General features: G+C 39.7%; 1 protein-coding gene across 1 annotated transcript in view; it reads left to right on the top strand.

Moving 5' to 3' along the window:
- The window catches only part of LOC114651130 (cilia- and flagella-associated protein 47-like), a 622,279-nt gene that overhangs the window by 210,091 nt on the left and 390,705 nt on the right, over positions 1–21,483 (top strand). The window contains 2 exon segments of the mRNA XM_051927333.1: positions 14,362–14,478; positions 16,904–17,038. Of these exon segments, the coding sequence (XP_051783293.1) occupies positions 14,362–14,478; positions 16,904–17,038 (252 nt within the window).

The following is a 21,483-nucleotide window of genomic DNA, read 5'->3' as shown; positions in this document are numbered from 1 at the left end:
GTCTACATTCTCAGAAGATGAGGCAACATTTGAAACATTGGATAAGGTTTGGTCCATCTGTGTGGCTGAGGTCACTGTGATGAGTGAAAAGTCCCATAATGGCCAGACTGTTAGGGTGGATGAAATTTTACTAGAAATGCTGAAAGCCCTTAATGTTTTGAGGTGTTTTGTTTACTAAACCTCTTTATTGTGCAAGGGAGTTGAGTACAGTGTCTTAGAATGTGGTGGCCCTCATTTTTTGTGGTCCATTTACTGAGGGGTCATACTCCTTGTAGCCTCCTTGTAAAATCCTATGCCCAGGCATTGTACCTCTGTCCAACAACTGAACCTCAGATCCAGGAGGAACAATATTTAATCTTGGCAGTGGAACATTACACCAACTTGTTACATTTACAGATATTTTTCAATGGTCGGGATAATTTTCAGTCCTGTCTACATGTGTTTTGTTGATTTGAAAAAAAAAAGTTTATAATTGTGTTATACTGTATTTTGCAAGGGACACAAATTCCCACAAAAATAGGTTATTTTATCGTGAGTCTAATGCTAGCCCAAAAACACCCATACAGCAGTGAAAAAGGCAGTGAAAAGACAAAAAAACATTAAAGAAAATATCACTTAGTTTGGCTTTTAATGTTGGTTTTACTTAGAACAACCAGCTGTGAAGGAACCACATCAATGATATCAAACTAGAGCCTCTGCTATTACAGGTGCTAGACAAATGTTTCTTGTCTGAGGCTCAGGTTTTTTCTGTCAAGGTGAGATTGTTGCGTGCCAAAAAACAGCACTCTCTTAAACCATACCGTCAAATAAACAGCAACAACAAGGTATGGTAGCTAACCTCTTTTTATTATTTTTATAAAATATTATTTATAATATTTGCCAAATAAGTGATATAATTGCATATGCATACCTTTCCTCACTTTTCCCTCATTAACTAGAATTTCTAGCAATTTTTAGGGCTTTAGCTGTGATGTTGTTTACTAGTTTATCTCTGGATAACCTCTTTTCGTTATTTTTATCAAATATTATTTATAATATTTGCCAAATAAGTGATACAATTGCATATACATACCTTTCCTCACCTTTTCCCTCTGTAACTAGAATTTCTAGCAATTTTTAGGGCTTTAGCTGTGATGTTGTTTACTAGTATATCTCTAGAAAAAAGAGAAACATTTACAATTCAAAAGGCCTTATTCTGCATATCATATGATGCCTCATGTCCCCCATATAACCTAAAGTCCTTAATCTTTGGAAAAATATTTATATGTGGCAAAAATAATGCAATGCCATTTAAAAGTGTTTTCAGCCCCCTTAACTGTTTTCACATTTTATTGTCCCAGATTCTAAACTTATGATATATTAAAAGTAGGAATTTTTTCAGCTGATTTACTAAACTTTATACAAATCTTACCAAATCAAAAGAAAAAACTGAAAACCTTTCAAAAATGTGCTAAAAAGAAAACAATCTAAATTGTGAGATTTAAACAATATTTCTTCTTTTTGTAAATACAGTACAGTAATCCCTCCTCCATCGCGGGGGTTGCGTTCCAGAGCCACCCGCGAAATAAGAAAATCCGCGAAGTAGAAACCATATGTTTATATGGTTATTTTTATATTGTCATGCTTGGGTCACAGATTTGCGCAGAAACACAGGAGGTTGTAGAGAGACAGGAACGTTATTCAAACACTGCAAACAAACATTTGTCTCTTTTTCAAAAGTTTAAACTGTGCTCCATGACAAGACAGAGATGACAGTTCAGTCTCACAATTAAAAGAATGCAAACATATCTTCCTCTTCAAAGGAGCAAACGAATCAATAGGGCTGTTTGCTTTTAAGTATGCGAAGCACCGCGGCACAAAGCTGTTGAAGACGGCAGCTCACACCCCCTCCGTCAGGAGCAGAGAGAGAGAGAGAGAGAGAGAGAGAGAGAGAGAGAGAGAGAGATAGAGAGAGAGAGACAGATAAAAAAAATCAATACGTGCCCTTTGAGCTTTTAAGTATGCGAAGCACCGTGCAGCATACTTAAAAGCTGCACACAGAAGGTAGCAACGTGAAGATAATCTTTCAGCATTTTTAGACGAGCGTCCGTATCGTCTAGGTGTGCGAACAGCCCCCCTGCTCACACCCCCTACGTCAGGATCACAGATAGTCAGCGCAAGAGAGAGAGAAAGAAAAGTAAGTTGGGTAGCTTCTCAGCCATCTGCCAATAGCGTCCCTTGTATGAAATCAACTGGGCAAACCAACTGAGGAAGCATGTACCAGAAATTAAAAGACCCATTGTCCGCAGAAACCCGCGAAGCAGCGAAAAATCCGCGATATATATTTAAATATGCTTACATATAAAATCCGCGATGGAGTGAAGCCGCGAAAGGCGAAGCGCGATATAGCGAGGGATTGCTGTATATGACTAACTTTGCATAGATGCATAGTATTACCTTTCCACCCAATTTGTTGACCTGTGTGTGAAATGGGTGGATCACCTGGGGGAGTCATTTATAAATCTTTGCGTGGATTTGCACATGAAAATATGCACGTTAAATAAACAGAAAAATGCGTACATAAAAATATTTCAGAGTTATAAAACCTGGCGTATGCACTTTTCCATGCAATTTACTGTTTATAAATCACAATCACCTTGTGAATATGCATACATGAACGCACCTGCAACATGACACTGAAACATCCAACTATGGAGAGTGTTAATAACCTCATATATACATGATACTATCTATCTATCTATCTATCTATCTATCTATCTATCTATCTATCTATCTATCTATCTATCTATCTATCTATCTATCTATCTATCTATCTATCTATCTATCTATCTATCTATCTATCTATCTAATGATGCTGCAGAACTTCATTGGCTGGTAGGGCAGCTTCCTTCTGATGTGTCAAAACCCCGCCTCCTGTATTAAAGAGTACCTCTGCTGTGCTCCACATTGCTATTACAATGAATAGTACAGGCTATTGGGGCTCCTTTATACCAACAGCAATATGTCTGCGTAATGCCTCACTATGACTGTAACTGCCAAGTCAGTGCTTTTCTTTCTTGAATTTTCTTGTTTTATATTCCGTGTGTTGAGAACAAAGTGTGCATTTATTTATTTATTAACCTATTCCCTTTTTGTGCTGGAATTGTTTTCTTATATGTACACCCACACCATAATAAAACTGGATGCAGCACCTCGTCAGTTTGTTAATGGCTTTTAGCATGGCAGACGTAATGGAATTAAGCTTGGCTATGATACTGTTGACCTATCAGTCGGTTCCCAGACAAATAACAACAGGCAGCTGATATAAAGTGAAGAAAACCCAAAAATGTTTTTCAGTGCATATTCATAGATTTGGCCCTCTTAAACGGTAACTAAAATGCAGTCTGTACATCATATTCATTATTTTAAATAGGTAATATGTTTGTCACATCAGTGCACATTACAGTAATGGATCAGTGCTCAGTGATTTTTTACAAAAGCTCTTTATATAAATAATCTCATATACACACACACTATGGTCTGAAAACACCTCAGGGTTATTAAAAAGAAAGAACATTAAAAAACGAAATAAAATCTGGTGGTGTTTCTTGACACACTTATACTGAATAATTTGTTGGCTGAAACTAATTAGTGTTAGTATGTTAGAGAGGAGATGTACAGCATTGTTTATTCATAATGGCACTCAGTTTTGTTTTGGTTCTTTCCTTTGATATTACTTCAAAGAGGTCCAGTGTGTGCTTGTGGAGGATGTCACTTCCAACATTAAATGAACGCAATTTCCTAAAAATAAAAAAGCCTGCTCTGCCTTTTCTTATATAGTTCTTTTGTGTTATGAGGCTAATCCAACTTGTCATTAATATGGACCCCAAGTACTAGTGGGAGTGCACCTATCTACATCCACTCCCTGAACTGTAACTGGACATAGAGCCTTGTTGGTGTTGTGAAAGTTAGTAACTAGTTCCTTGGTTCCTTTGCTGATGTTAAATTGCAGACAATTCTGTTTGTGTCAAGAAACAAAGTTCTCCCCCGACTCTGTCTCATTCACCTTATCAATACATCCCATAAGTGCGGAATCATCTGAGAATTTCAGCAAATGACATGACCTTGTGTTATATTTATCATCTGGTGTGTACTAAGTAAAGAGAAAACAAGACACAATTGTTCCCTGGGATGCCCTAATGTTGCTCACATACATATCAGAAACACAATCCTTGAATCTTACAAACTGTGGTCTGCCTGACAGATAGTCCATTATCCAGGACGCCATAGGCTCATCCACCTGGTATCTCCAAGTTTACCCCATAACAGAAATGGCAGGATGGTATTGAAGGTGCTGGAGAAATTAAAAAACATAATCCTTACAGTACTGACAGCTTTGTCCAGGTGAGAATAAGGCTTGCAAAACAGACATATAATTGCATCCTCCACTCCATTCTTTGCAGTTGGTCCATGTGGTCTACTACTTGAGGACTCGTATAGTCCAGGACCAGCCTCTCAAAGGTCTTCATGATGTGAGATGTAAGTGCCACTGGTCTGTAGTCATTAGGTGAAAAAGCACCTGCCTGCTTTGGAATAGGAACAATCAAGTTCAAGTTGGGGAGCATGCACTGGTACAGTGCGTTGCCGCACCCACTACATGATGAAACAACTCGGGATCCTGGTTGGCAACTCCCCAGGCTGACACGCGGTCCAGTCCCAGCCTCCGGAAATGACCCTCTATCTGCCGCAGCCAGGTGTTACGTGGGCGACCCCTTGGCCTGGTCAAGCCACATGGGTCCCCAACAATGAGGATCTTACGAGCTGGATCACCCTCTGGGAAATGCACCACATGGCCGTAGTGCCTCACAATTCAGGTAAAGTGCTTCATTCAGGACTCTATGAGCAACCGCTCATTTGACACAAAGTCAAACAAACGGTACCCAAGGATTTTCTGGAGAGACACAGTACCAAAGGAGTCCAGTCTTCATCTCAGGGCACTGGATAGCGTCCTTGTCTCACAACCATATAGCAAGACAGGAAACACCAGGACTCTAAAGACTTGGACCTTCGTCCTTTTGCATAGATATCGGGAGCACCACACACCCCTTTTAAGTGACCTCATGACGCCTCATTAAACGGCTGGATCTTGGTTTTTATCCAGGACACTTGCAAGCAGAGACACTCGGACTCCTTGCTTAGAGCCTCCATTGACTCTGCAAGGATCACAGCATTGTCAGCAAAGCCAACATCAGTGAATCTTTCTTTGCCAACAGATGCCCCACAGCTACTGAACCCCACAACCTTGCCCAGCATCAAGTCCATACAAGCATTGAACAGAGTAGGAGCAAGTACACAACCCTGGCAAACTCCAGAATCAACTGGGAAAGAAGAGAGGTTCTGCCTCCACTCTGCACAGCACTCACAGTACCAGTGTACAGGCCAACCATGATATTCAGCAACTTTGATGGGATCCTTCAAAGAATGTCCCACAGGGCAGCTTGATCAACGGAGTCGAAAATCGACAAAAGCTGCAAAGAAACCGATATTTGCGTTTGCGCTCCAAAGAGAACCCTCAGTGCCAGGAAGTGGTCGATGGTAAACTTCTTAGGAGTAAAACCAGACTGCTCTTGTCACTGGTAGGTGAGCAAGTGATCACTGATCCTATTGAGGATGACCCTAACGGGGACCTTACCAGGCACCGAGAGCAGTGTTATCCCCCTATAGTTGCCGTAATTCAGGCAATCACCCTACCCTTTCCAGATTTGGATGACAAGTCAAGTTTTCTAGTCGGTTTAGATGACGCCAGTCTCCTAAATGGAAGCAAAGATTGCATGCAATGCCAGGAGGACAGCCTTACCACCAGCCTGGAGAAGTTCACCCTGGATACCACAGATCCCTGCACCCTTCCCTCTCCTCAGCTGGTTTGCCACTTGTGCAATCTCAGTGAGACTGGGTGGTTCACAGCTAATTGGAGGATCAGCCTCAAGAACCATAGACCCAGAGATATCCACCGTCCTAGCAGGAGGATCAGCTTTAAACAGCTGCTCAAAGCAGCCAGCCCAGTGGGTCACAACTGCAGTGTCATCCGTAAGGACTGTTCCATCAGCTGCTCTGAGGTGAGGATAATAAAAAACAACAAACCTTTGCACGCCTTTTTGCAAACCTTTTGCATGAACAGTAGGAAAATTACTCTTACTTCTATTCAGGGTACAAATTAAAATCCAGCTTGCCCAAGAGAGCTACAGTGCCGTAGTATACATTGGCATTCCTAAAGATTATATGTTACGAATTGTTCAAAAAGTCTTTGCTGCAGTGACACTTATTTCACAGTGTGCACTGAATGAAGTCATTCTTAACCTGGTATATGAGGTTTTTTTTACATTAATACTGGCTACATCTACTTACTTACAAAGCTCATTCCAGCACCTTAGGCTACTTAGTAATTCTTGCCACATATGAATATGCCAGACACCTGAGCACTGTAAGCATAATGGCTCTTGCTTCTTGGAATTTGTTTCTTACATCTGTCCTTAAAGCTGTTAGAATATTCTGTCTCAATTGCATTTTAGATTGACTAAAAAATGTATGTTTTATTATCTGAATTACATCTTGTAAAAGAGAGAACAAAAGAAGGAGTGAGAAGTGTTGGGGATCTACACTAAAGTATCTGTTCATTGCTGTCTGATGGTGAAAAAAACAACAAAAAGGATTCCTTTGTCTGGTCACAACACCATGCCACCTTCAGAAGTTATTCTCAATTGATGTACATTTGTTGGATCTTTGGGGCTGTGTTGCAATGATAACTGGAAGGGCAGAGGACCAAAGGCAGGATCAGAGGAATTCTGCCAAGTCATCATCCTCCCAACCTGTAGGCAAACACATAAACTGATTTGTCACCTCTAAATCCTTTCCTGGAGGTTCCCTTCAAAATGGTCTCATTAATATTTCCATTATATGTCTGCATACAGTATGACAACTTTCACACCTGTCTTAATAACATTGACTCTGTTGTGTTAACCCTTCTTATTTTCAATGTACTGCTATAGAGTTGGGCGGCACGGTGGCGCAGTGGGTAGTGCTGCTGACTCGCAATTGGGAGACCTGGGGACCTGGGCTCACTTCCTGGGTCCTCCCTGCGTGGAGTTTGCATGTTCTCCCTGTGTCTGCGTGGGTTTCCTCCGGGCGCTCCGGTTTCCTCCCACAGTCCAAAGACATGCAGGTTAGGTGGATTGGCGATTCTAAATTGGCCCTAGCGTGTGCTTGAGTTTGTGTGTGTCCTGTGGTGGGTTGGCACCCTGCCTGGGATTGGTTCCTGCCTTGTGCCCTGTGTTGGATGGGATTGGCTCCAGCAGACCCCCGTGACCCTGTGTTCGGATTCAGCGGGTTGGAAAATGGAAGGATGGATGGATGGATGCTATAGAGTTCATTTATAGTTTTATCATGCTTATATTTGTCTTAGGGCGGCACGGTGGCGCAGTGGGTAGCGCTGCTGCCTCGCAGTTGGGAGATCTGGGGACCTGGGTTCGCTTCCCGGGTCCTCCCTGCGTGGAGTTTGCATGTTCTCCCCGTGTCTGCGTGGGTTTCCTCCGGGCACTCCGGTTTCCTCCCACAGTCCAAAGACATGCAGGTTAGGTGGATTGGCGATTCTAAATTGGCCCTAGTGTGTGCTTGGTGTGTGGGTGTGTTTGTGTGTGTCCTGCGGTGGGTTGGCACCCTGCCTGGGATTGGTTCCTGCCTTGTGCCCTGTGTTGGCTGGGATTGGCTCCAGCAGACCCCCGTGACCCTGTGTTCGGATTCAGCGGGTTGGAAAATGGATGGATGGATGGATATTTGTCTTAATAACCCCCCCCCCCCCCCAATCATAATTGAAACTTATTGGAACAGGAGATTGCTAATTTATACAGTTCAATTAAAATACACCAACAATAGATAATACAGTGACTCTTCACTATTAAAAATATTACACTTCATACTATGGTTTTCCATATCTTACCATTTACAATTTATATATATCCATTCGGCATTTGTTTTTTCTTGTGTGTTTTATGGTAGCAACACACATATGGCAGCCCAGAATCTTACTATCACAAGCAGCTGTTTCCAGCTCCTCTTGAGGAATTCTCAAGCATTTCCATAACCACTGAAAAATACAATACTTCCAGTAGTAGTTGTAGTAGTAGTAATAGTACTAGTACTGGTAATAGTAGTAGCAGTAATGTCAGGTGTGTGAAATTCTTACTTACATGCTTGAACATTATGCAACATTTTGAAACTGTTTAGCACTATGACTAAAAACAATTTATTGAAATACGAGGGACGTTCAAAAAATTTCTGCACTTTTATATTTTTGTTGGAAACGGTGAAGGCGGGAGGAGTAGTAATTGAGCATTAAAAAATTGGTACAACGCTGGGAAAATTGCATCACAAATGAAGGTGACTATGTAGAAAAGTGATGAAATTTGTTTTTGAAATTCTTAATAATGGCAGCACGGTGGGTAGCGCTGCTACCTCGCAGTTAGGAGACCCGGGTTCACTTCCCGGGTCCGCCCTGCATTGAGTTTGCATGTTCTCCCTGTGTCTGCGTGGGTTTCCTCCGGGTACTCCGGTTTCTTCCCACAGTCCAAAGACATGCAGGTTAGGTGCATTGTCCCTAGTGTGTGCTTGCTGTGTGTGTGTGTGTGCTTGCCCTGCGGTGGGCTGGTGCCCTGTCCAATGGTTTGTTTCCTGCCTTGTGCCCTGTGTTGGCTGGGATTGGCTCCAGTAGACCCCCGTGACCCTGTAGTTAGGATATATTGGTTTGAATAATGGATGGATGGAATTCTTAATAAAATAGTGTTAAAAAAGTGCGTAATAATTTTCATTTTGTTTCTGTTTCACACTTTGCCAGTTTGCATGTGGGACTGCAACAAAATTCTTCCACTTTTGTCTGTCTTGGGCAAGTTTCTATATGGTGTCCCAGCTGTGGTTTATGGTCTTCAGTTCTTCTTTCACAGTTCATTTCCAGGTATTCTTTGGCCTGCCTATCTTGCATTTGCCTTCTGAAGTCCAGTAGAGAGCTGGTTTTGTGATGAAGTCTTGTTCTCCTCTGATGATGTGTACAATCCATCTCCATCTTCTTCTGATGATTGCTTACACCAGGTCAACAGCTCTTGATCTGAGATGGTTTATGATCAGAAAATATGAAAGGATTCTTCTTAGGTTATTGGTGTGGAATGTTATCAGTTTGGAAATGTCTCCTTCCATCATCTGAAAGTGTGAATGTAACACAGCTCTGGTAAATCCTTAGCTTGGTGTTGATACTGTACTAAGCTGATATCCACCCATTATTTACTGTAGCATCTTGTAGGCATTTCTGGCTTGGTTCAGTCTGTTCTTCATGTAATTGCCTACCCCTCCATAATATCTGACAGTACTGCTTAGGTAGGTAAGCTCTTCATTCATAACTAGATACTCTATTTGAAATTTGAAATGCTAAATGGCATGACCCTCAGTTTTTTTGTGCTGATTTTCAAGTCCTTGATGAGAAAAATTATTTGCTGTGGTTTACCACAGGTTCTCAGTACGCATCAAAGAGTGTCATAGTGAATACTACCAAAGGCTTTCCACAATCAACAAAGGTGATATATATCTGTCTCTGCCATTACATGCACTGTTCTATGATGTTGCATTGATTAAAACTCTGATCAACACCCCATGCCTGTTCTTTTGTCAAATGCTTGTCCACAGCTTCAGAAATGCTTCAGAAATTATGATGTTGGTAAGGATTTTGCTCAGGATTGACAAAGGGTGATTCACACAACTTTTACACTGCAACTACAGACTCAAAAAATGGCATTTAGCAGCAACAACTGAGACTCATATTCTCACAGCATTTCCCAGAAGATATCATAGCATATGGGACCATATGTCTTCTCTGTGCAGTAGCTAACTCTTTGTTGGAGGGGTCTTCTTTCAAAATGTAAACCTCTGCCTTACAAAAAATTTAGTACCATCTGGTGTCAAGATTTATATTTGTGTATGTGCTGGAAAGAGACCAAAATGTAGAATTATCTTTGGTTTAATGAGTTGTTTGAAAGCATGAAGTTGGTTAGAAACCCATTAAACCAGTAAACTAAAATGGTCAAATGGAGGGAATTCCATCAAAATGGATTAAAAGAAAAATATTTTTTTATTTCAGCAATTAAGCCCAACTATAGCGTTTTTTTTCTTTTTACAAATTTTACAAGATTAATATTTTTTTGTAAAACTTCTGTAAAAAATTTGTCAACTGGAGTGAATTTTACATAATTTCTACACAGATGCCATTAAATACTACACTAGACTGATTAAATAATAAACTAAAACAATGGTCCAACTAAAGTTTCATAAATTTAATGTCTTATATTCAGTTAAAATGTGATAATTTAAAGTAATTAGAAAAGGATAGCCATAGAAAGCAATAGGCTGTATATTTTGCAAAATATATGTATTTTATATATAAAACTGAAAATAACTTTGCCCCATAAATCTACTCCTAAAAATGAAAACCTTTATGAATTTTATGTATACGCAGAACATGCTTTAAGCAACAGTACAATAAATTTAGATTTTTGAAGCCATTTGATATTGACCAAGTACATCAAACCATGTCTAAACATTGTAATATAGACGCTATATAGCGCCCGACCCGGCACAGACTGAGGCAGAGGCACGTGTAAAACAAAGTTTCTTTATTTTTCTTCAGCCGTGGGGCACGCCTTCCCCGTGTCCCACAGGCCCAACACAGTCCCACAAGCACTTAAATATTACCACTACACTCTACTCTTCTCTTCTCTTCTTCACCACCACTCCTCCTCAGGCTTAGTCCTCCTCCTCCTGACTCTGGCTCTCTCGAATGGTGGTGGCTGGCCTTTTTTTATACCCCACCCAGAAGTATTCCAGGTGCTTGATCACCTGGGCCTAATTGCACTTCCGGGTGGGGCTGAGGAATTGACCAGCCGGGCTGCCAAGTCCATACAGCTCCCCCTGGCGGCCATCCGAGCCCCCAACCAGGCTGTGGAGGACTCCATCTCCCATGGAGCCATGCATCCGGTTGGGGAATCATCGTCCGCCAGGGAGGCTGCCACCAAGCGTCCCGGGGGAGGTATTGAGCTGTCCATGGAGGCTCCCCCGGAACAGATGCAGTAGGGGCGTCCCTGCCGGGCATGGGACCCGGCTGTCCTTCACAACATCTACACTAGATTTGTATTGTTTAAAATTAACTAAATGCTCTTGGGCATTTATAAAAATTAATGCCTTGTTACCAATGCGAATGTTGCCAAAGTGACAGCCAACAAGTAAATTGAGTGAGGTGTGGTTTTAAGGCGAGATGACTGTGACATTTCGAGGGCAGCAAAGTACAAGGTTGACTTCCCTGGCCTTGGGCCTGGTTCTGCAGTTTCATAAAATACAGTATACGGAGACCAGATGGGCAAACTCTAATGAGCACATGAACATCTGTGTAAAGAAAAAGAGGTGGCCTATTTACATCCAAAATTGAATCCATTTTTTTCAGCACCCTGGTACAGGCTTTTCTGGGTTGGGTGTGTAGTGCAAACATTCTCTAGATAAGACACACCTTGTTGTCCACCAGTTTAAAAGTCAGCATCACAAACTAATTCTGCCCTCACATTTCACACATTAGAACAATGTAGATGGGAATAGGCCATTCAGCCCAACAAAGCTTACCAGTCCAATCCACTTAATTCTTCCAAAATAACATCAAGTCTAGTGTTTGAAAGTCCCCAAAGTCCTATTGTCTACCACATTACTTGATAATATATTCAATGTATTTGTATTTCTCTGTGTAAAAAAATCCAAATTTTTTGTGCAAAATTTACCTATAACAGATTTTCATCTGTGTCCCCATGTTCTTGATGAACTAATTTTAAAGTAACAGTCTTGATCCAATGTGCTAATTTCCTTTATATTTTTAAAAAACGTCAATCATGTCTCCTCTTAATCTTATTTTATTTAAACTGAAAAGGCTCAACTCTTTTAATCTTGCCTCATAATTCATCCCCTGTATCAGTGGAATCAGCCTAGTGGCGCTTCTCTGGACCTTTTCTTGCATTGCTGTGCCCTTTCTGTAGCCTGGAGACAAAAACTGCACACAGTACAGATGAGGACTCACCAGTGTGTTTTAAACCTTTCAGCATAACCTCCTTTGACTTGTACTCTACACATAATGGCTTCTGAATACTATTGAAATACTGTATTAACAAAGGCATTGTTAAATCATCCAGGGCTTTTGGGATTTTCAACTCATCCATCTGTGCCATGTTGCTATTGCTTTCTTAACCACTCAATTATTATTGACATAGAAACAGACCCTAACCCAATTGTTTCAATCACCTCCCAATGATATCCCCATCAACGGTTAACATTTTGCCACTCTTGTCGAGAACTGCTTTGGAGTCAATCTAGTTTCTCTTTCTACATCACATAAGGGATTTTCAGAACCTACTTCATTATAACCAAATGAAATTCATTCTTTATGGCATTTACTGCTATTTTGGCATAATACCACATCACAGGCAAATTCTACTAACATTGAACAAAAGATTTTCTTCTTTATCTTGACATCTTCTGTCTCAGTTGGTGACCACTATGGACTATAAATTGCCATCATGAGAAGACTCGACATAGCACTAGAAAACTGTCTCCCCTGATGAGGTTTTGAGATTGATACAGATTCCCTGTGTACTATCTTTTGCCAGATTTGTGAAAAGGTCTTCAGAAAATGATACATGAAATCATCCTGGAAAGACTTCACTGCAGGACATGTCCAGAACACTCTTACTACTCATTCGGGCAACCAGCAACTGTACGGCAATAGTCAAGCTGTGTGCTAGCAGTTCATAGCTTTACAGATGTGTCTGTGGAATATATGACCTTAGATGAGATGGCACTACTACAGACTCAGTCATTCACCTTATTCCCTAAGCTGCTCTGTACCAGCTACATTTATCAAACCATGTACAGTATCTGAATGTTGCGTTTGTCACGAACCATACAAGACTCCCTGAAAAATCCAGTAGAGATTCTTTGTTCGGGATGACAGCAGAAAGGTCATTACCTCTAATCACAGCCTTCTAGGTATCTTTATCATTCACTTCATTAATGGACAGGTATTGTTGGGTTCTACAATGTATTTATATTAACAATTTTTAAATTACTATGTTTTTTCTGTCTCTTTCAAGAAATCTGTTTGTACTCAGATTTAAAGAATTCTTTATGTGTACTCATTATGTAATTATCAACTTCTAAAGTTTTCAATTACGTTTTACCTGAGAACTTGTCCCAGTGCAGTCGAGTGTTAAATTGAATCTCCTCAGATTCCTACACTCTTTGAGGGATACTTGGCACTCATGCAGGAATTACTGATCCAGGCATTTTCATGCTGGCATAAGCAGAACCAACAGATCATACCAAAATGACCCTCTGTCTCTCTGTTTTCTTTCCTTTGCCTGGAGACCCTGCAAGACGTGGGTCAGCTCTGTGTTAATCTAGTGGTGACTATGACAAGCTCTCGGAAGTGACGCATTGCCTTACAATATGTTTGCAAAGACTGAATATATTAATGCAAAGAAAGAACAAGTAATGTCTTAACAGTGTATGTAGTATAAATTATATTTGTCAAGGTAGGGTTAAGAAATGCAATTCAAGATATTGTCTGGGGAAATAAAACATTGTGTTTCTTAGTGACAACTAAAGGAATGGTATTTTTAATCAAAACATGGTCGATATTATAGATGAATGGTACTGTAGTTATGCCAGACTTGTATAGAAAGACAGGGAATAAAAGAAGTTTATAATTTTCATCTGTCAAAAAGTCATATAGTGCACAATACTAAGGTATTACAGGATACATCAGACCAGAATTAAATAAAAAAATTGAATGTTGACATTACTAGAAATTTTACCTTATACTTAAAAGAATCCACTCACCAAAATTCAAATATTTATACAAACTTGAATGTTGCTTTTTATTGTGTTTTGTATTATTTTGCTATTTAAGTTTGCTGACAAACAAACAACACACATAACATTAAATTGTGACATTCAAAAAGCATGAACTAATCTTTACAAATGATTCACAGATATTGCCTTTATTGTTCCAAGACTTTTTTTATGTCTTTATTGCTCACTACTTAGAAGTAGGTTTTGTATAATTTCATTTTTTTATTATTAACCATTTTTATTTTCTTCTGTTTGTCTTTAAAAATGAAATAATCAATAGTCATTTTACATGTTTTTGAATTAAATGTACCTTTGTAACCTTAAAATATTCAAGATTACATTTTTTTATATTCTTGTATTAGTTAAAAAGCAATTTCTACATTTTACTGTTTTGTATTACAGATATCAACTCACCTTGTGAACATGTATACCAATCCTACCAGTTTAGAACAGTGTTTACACAATGCTCTGTTACTAGTAAAAGCTTTTCGTGCCATCAACCTTGAAATAGATGTTCAGGTATGTTTTTTTTCTTCAAAATGCTTTTATTGGATGACACACTTGGTGCTTCAATCAGTTGTAGATCATTGGAAGTGTTCCAAAGAAAACTCTTAAAATCACATGATGTAATTTTGGTTTTTGTAGTATGAATTCTGACACACAGTTACAAATCATCACTAATCAGCACTATGAATTGTTTTGATAGTTAAAAATTAAGAAGGTGTATTTTTCTTTGGGCATATTTTATCCTTGCCTCTAAAGAATGACATAGTAAAGACTATAAAGTGGCCCATAAAAAAAAGTTTAATATTATTATAATTCTGTATATCTTATGTTGTATGATAGAACTACTTTATTCACATTAACAATAAATAAATTTACCACTGTGCATTTTGAATAATTACATTTAAAGGATGTGTTTAGGATTTTTCAGGTCAGAGTTATTCATTTACAATTATATGTATTCATATGTATATATTAAATATTACATGTTGTAACAGAAATAGAGGACAATGATAAAGGTATAACTGGTTGAACCAAACTTTAACAGCAAACAGCAAACCGCCAGAGATGAGGTTACCAAGAACTGAAAAATAGTGTCATTTTCAGAGTTATACAAAAAGGTCCCTTTTAGGGAACAAGTAATGGTTTAACAATTTAGAGCTCCTCTGCAGCAATGGAAGTTTATGAAGCCTTGAAACCTGATACAAACAATTCCTACATGTATCCAGACTTTTGTTGATTACTTACAATCCTCTGTATGTGTAAAAGCAGTGTCCCAGATAGATGGGGACCCTACCCAGCCGGGGCGCCTGGATGGTCCCTGTGATGGACAATACTTCCCCTGGGCCACGAGGGGGCAGCCGCCCGGGTCTGCTTATGGGCGACTGGACCACAGCTGGGACACTCATCCCTACCGGAGGACGTGGTCACCACCAGGGGGCGCCCAGACAGTCGTGAAGTCCTGGATGGCAGCACTTCTGCCACACCAGGAAGTGCTGCCGGAAGAATTCCCAGAGGCCCCCGGAGTGCTGCTGGGGACTCTCTTGACACTTCCGCCACACCAGGAAGTGTCATCAAGGGGAGCACCTGGAGCTAATCCGGGTCAATATATAAGGGACCGCCTCCCTCCAGAAGCTGAGCCAGAGTTGGGAGGAAGGAGACGAAGCTTGTGAGGAGGGGAGAGGAGGTCGGAAAGAGAAAGAGAAAAGAAAGAAAGGAGGAAAAGAGTGTTGGAGGAAGGCATTGTGGTGCGTAAAGGAAATAAAAAGAAGTGTTTTGGACATTCTGGTGTCTGTCTGTCTGTGTCCGGGGGTATGCTTTCCACAGCAGTTTTGGAACAAACTGTATTGCTACACTCTTTGAAGAGTTTTTTGGACACAATTCCACTGTATATTGCTATTACAATGATGAGGAAAAGGCAATTAGCAAAGGAAGACAGACAGACTATTATAAACCTTCAAAGTATATGTCTTTCCTTTATAGAAACTGTGTAGAAAGCCAAGGTGTCAGTGAGTACAGTGTCCTGCCCCATCAAAAGGAACTTAGAAAATGGAGGAAACTGTGAGAGGAACAGGTCTGGCAGACCCAAAGCCACAACAGAATCAGAAGACAAATTAGTTTTAAAGCTTTTGTTTTCATGTTTGGACTTGGGCCCCATGAAACTCATTTGAAACGGCCAGAATGGGCATAGTATATTTTAAAATGTATAAAAAATGCTTCCTTTTATATCACAAGTTTTATTAATATATACCATAATTGTGAAGAAATAACTTTAACTTGAAAAACATACTTTTTCTTTAAAAGATTCATTGTGGTAGGACAATTTATGCTGAGATTTAGCTTGTATCAAATTAGCTCCTTGTGCTTAACTCTTTTTTTTACTTACCCTTTTTTAAAACCCTGACTGTTATAATAGTTATTCAAACTTTTTCAGCTGCATTTTTTAATTGGACACAAGAATTCATTAATTAATAGCTATGTTAGGCAAACTGTTTATGCTTATCAGAGCTAATAAACAGTGTCTCTCAGTTCCAGTTTGCAGCATCTTGCACTTCCATTTATTACTTTTATTTTCTTTCTTGTGCTATTGGCCTCTGAACTTGTTTTTATGATTATAATTTGCTGTTGCCTTTGTAAGTTACTGTTTCACTATCTATTCTGCCTCTGAAGAATCTTCAACTGTCGGTCCCTTTCTGCTACTCATATTTGACTATTTTACACCAAATAAATAAATATTTCCATGCAACTCCTGAGGCTCAGTTGGTTAGACTGAAGATCTACATGCTCCTATCAAACTGATCTTACTGTAAATACTTGTTCTATAAATAAGAATATAACAAAAGATTGTAATCATTGCTAGTATCTAAAGCTGTTCTGTTTTAGTACATTTATTGGTCTTTTTATTTTGGTAATCTTTTAATTTTGTTTCACAATTTTACAGGCAACGGACATTTCAGATCCTAACCCTGTAATGATGGTTATGCTCTGTGTTTATTTGTATGAAAAACTGCCCCAGTATGTTCCAAAGAAGACAATTGAGTTTTCTGTAGGTTTGCATTGTTCAGCTATCAGACAGGTATGTTACTTTAACATAAGATGTTTACATTAATCTTAAATGGATAAATAAGCACCTGAACAATCTAGGAAATAAAGAAGAGCGTTAATGTGGTATATAATTACAATATCTTAGGTAGGAGTTGCTTTCAGGTTCTCCTGTAGTTAATAGTTTCCAATCTGTTTATTATGTTCCTTTTCATTAAACTGACCGTCTAATAAAATGGCCTACTTTTGTTACCAGCCCAGAAGTTAGGAATGCATAGTTGTGCTTTTTTCTCTAAGAAATTCACCTATTTTAAAAAATTTATATATTAGATTTATAGCTTTATAAAATTACTTTACAATAACTGAACAAGCAATAGCTAACACTATGCTGTGCAGCAAATTCAAGTTTAACTCCATCCTGAAACCATCTGGAGAGCTATGAAATCAGATAACCTAGTATGAAATGGTCTTTCATATATATCGAAGCATCTATATATATAATTCACTAAGACCATGGCAAGCAAGACGCACGCAAGACAGAGCCACGCCCACCAACAATTCACTAAGCAGCCGACCATGGCACGCAAGACAGAGACCATGGGATACGCATGACAGAGCCACGCCCACCAACTCACACAGCCCCGCCCACCAACTCTAAGACCATGGGATACGCATGACAGAGCCCTGCCCGCCAACTCTAACTCTCCTTCCGCGTCATGGGATACGCATGACAGAGCCCCGCCCGCCAACTCTAACCCTCCTCCCGAGTCCACTGTCGCTCTCGAGGCATGCACACTGCCTGCTCATGTGCCAGCACGCAACACCTCACCAAACACCGCCTCAGTCGCTTTCATCTCTGCTACATTCCACATGCACCTCTGAGCCATGTTGACTTTTCATTGCTCTTTTCGGTTCCGGCTGCTTTTCTATATATACAGTAATCCAACAAGTCGCCTGACCATGGGATACGCACGCACACAAGACAGAGCCCCGCCCGCCAACTCTAACCCTCCTCCCGTGTCATGGGATACGCACAACACAACCCCGCCTGCCAACTCTAACCCTCCTTCTGCGTCCATGCACACAAGACAGAGCCCCGCCCGCCAACTCTAACCCTCCTCCCACGTCCATCACCTTCACATTGTTTTCCTTTTATTTCTGATCCCGTTCAACAACTATATGGCGACATCGACTTCTCAACTGTGACTCTGGAACAACTCAGTACGTGAGCTATATTAAGCGTCACCAACGAAGACTCGCTGCACCTTAATGAACAAGTACTGAAACTTATCCCTACCAACGAAGTAACTTTCACCAGCGTTGACTCCATCGTCACAGACGATCCCGCAGATCAAGTTTCATTCCCCGAAGAATTTCTTAACAGTCTTACTCCCACTGGCATGCCTCCGCATAAACTCAATATTAAAATAGGTTCAGTCGTCAAGCTTCTCAGAAACCTCATGCCAGCAAGAAATCTCTGTAATGGCAGTAGACTGACTGTTACCAGTATTCACCATAATGTACTGGAGTGTAAAACTATCGCAGCTGCTACCTCACAAACTGTCCTTATTCCCTGGATATCCCTGATCCCATCAGATTCAAATTTGCCTTTTACTTTTACACGCAGACAATTTCCTGTTAGATTAGCCTTTGCAATGACAATTAATAAGGCACAGGGCCAAACTTTCAAAAAGATATGCCTGTATCTGCCAAAACCAGTTTTCAGTCACGAACAATTGTATGTTGCTCTCTCCAGAGTTCCATCTTTTCATTCACTCACAGTCGTATCCTCAAACCCCCCCCCATGTGGACAACTGTGTCTGTCAGGAAGTCTTCACCCATCAATAAATAATTATGTGCGGGTTGGCTATTTAAGTCTATTAAGGTTGTTCATCAAAAATAAGAAGTTTGTCTTACTTCATTTTTCTTCTGTTTTACCTGAACTTAACACTTTGGATGACTCACCTAGCATGTTTCTTAAATAATTAGTATTTATGACCACAGCTTTAGAGAAATCATTCTCTAATTAAAAAGGGAACAAATATGGGAATCAGTTTCTGTTAAGAAAATCATTCATTCATTTTCTTTTCCAAAAGTACTGATTCTGCCACTGGATTATAGGGTGCAAGAGTCTATCTACAAACTCGGATGCAAGGTAAGATCCCACCTTGGACAAGAGACCAGCCCACTGATGGCTGTACTCAGATATGAACTTACACTCGTAGTCAACTTAACCTGAAAAACTTTGGGATGTGCAAGGATACTGGAGTACTGGAAGAAAACCCTCAGCTGAACAGGGAGAATTTGCACACAGTCCTGAGAACCTGAAACCATGCTTCTAGGCTTAACAAATGTACCATGGCGCAGCCACAGTTAAGAAACTGATTCGAGCAAAGCCAAGCAAAATGACACCTTTTATTGGCTAACTAGAAAGATTACAATATGCAAGCTTTCGAGGCAACTCAGGCCCCTTCTTCAGGCAAGATGTAAATTAGTCTTGCATCTTGCCTGAAGAAGGGGCCTGAGTTGCCTCGAAAGCTTGCATATTGTAATCTTTCTAGTTAGCCAATAAAAGGTGTCATTTTGCTTGGCTTTTCTCTACATTCATAATGGCTAACACGGTACAACACCCTAGTACTACAGATATGATTAGAGCAAGAAATGCAAACTCATAATCAAACTAGTTAGCACATCATTGGAATGTGAAGGATAACTGCAGAACCTGGAGAAAACCCACACAAGAACAGTAAGATTTTATATCATATCACCCCAATCCTGAAAACCCTTCATTGGCTCCCTGTCCCATTCAGAATAGAGTACAAGGTCGTTCTCCTCACCCATCAGTGCATTTATGGACATGCCCCTCTCTACTTACAGGAACTCCTTACCCCTCATACCTCCTCACGCACCCTCCGCTCTGTACACACTAACACTCTCCAAGTCCCTAGAACCAAGCTTCGCAGTATGGGTGATAGGGCTTTTTTCATCTGTGGCGCCGAGACTGTGGAATGCCCTCCCTGACTACCTGAGAGCCCTACAGTCGACTGATGTTTTTAAATGGAATCTAAAAACTCATCTTTTCAGAAAGACATTTTGTTAAAGTATAAATAGATTTTCTTATTTTCTTATTTTATTTTACTCTGTAGCACTTTGAGATTGCTAAAATATAAAGTGCATTATAAATAAATTTATTATTATTATTATTATTATTTTAGACACTATCCACATACAACAGCAAAAGAACAGTAGTGATATCCAGTGTACCACTCTGCAGCCCCAGTTTAGAAACTAATTAGAGAAAGAACCAGATACCATTATACAGTAGATTGTATAAGAGACTATAAAACTGCAGTTCATACTGTCTTCTCGTAACCATAAACTGGCTGTTATCTTAAGAATCTGTTAAAAATACCACTGTCAGGTTATAGCTTGCTGCATATGGCAATTTAGCAATTACACCTAACAAATGCGACATAATAGCAATGACATTGTTTAATTTGTAGCATTTTGTATTTAGGAGTAACCAGACAAGAAAGTTTGCAGAAGGGAAGCATAAAGCATTAGTGTAAATGAAATGTGCTTATGTTTGTGAATTTAGGAAATGAATTAGACTTAAAAAGTATACTTAGAATAAATAACCTTGTACAAGACATTTCTCTCATTCACATTCAATTTACAATTTACGTTTGAGCACAACTGGAGTTGTTTGGAACTGACCTTAGTTCTCCTGTGTCTAGTAATTCATCCCATCAGATAACTCATGGAAATACTGAATTGCGCTTTTCCCTCTCCTGATTTCACTCCTTAGTATTTTTCATCATTTATGAGCAGATCATAGTTTTCATGATAAGTAATTGATTGAATATTTTCACCAGTTTTCTAGTTTTCTGAGGGCATTTATGGTAATCACAGAGTAGGAATTGCCTGCTACAGCTAAGCACATTTTAGAGATAATAATGGTCCATTACTTTCTAGCAACTGAAGGCTGGAACCAACAGTCAATGGGGTGCCAGTTGCTTTCAGATTATACATGTACATACATGCACATGCACAAACACACCACGTCAATTGAAAGTTCTCCATTTGCGTACCATTTTGGAGTTGGAAGAAAACTGGAACACCCAGAGAGTAACAATATCAACATAAGTAATGTAACTGAAACAAGACTTGAGCCTGGGAACTTTGAGCTTTGAGGTAGCAATACTAATAGTATTTTTGTAGTTCAAAAGAAATCATCTTATATTTTGAGATTTTTAGAGTAAAAAGATTTTTTCTGTTTTAAGGCTTTGTATCAAAATTATTATATGTTTGTTTCTTTGGGCCTTTATATATTATCTGATAATTACACTTTTCAGAGAAAATTAAACATGTGCTTCAAACCCCGCACTATTTACAGAACAATAATGGGTAAAGAATTGTCAACTGAATTTGAGCAGAATCATTCATATTCAGCAAAAGAAAATAAGCAGGATGAGGGTG

Source organism: Erpetoichthys calabaricus, chromosome 4, assembly GCF_900747795.2.
Source record: "Erpetoichthys calabaricus chromosome 4, fErpCal1.3, whole genome shotgun sequence".
NCBI lineage: Eukaryota > Metazoa > Chordata > Cladistia > Polypteriformes > Polypteridae > Erpetoichthys > Erpetoichthys calabaricus.
This window is presented reverse-complemented; position numbering and strand designations above follow the sequence as displayed.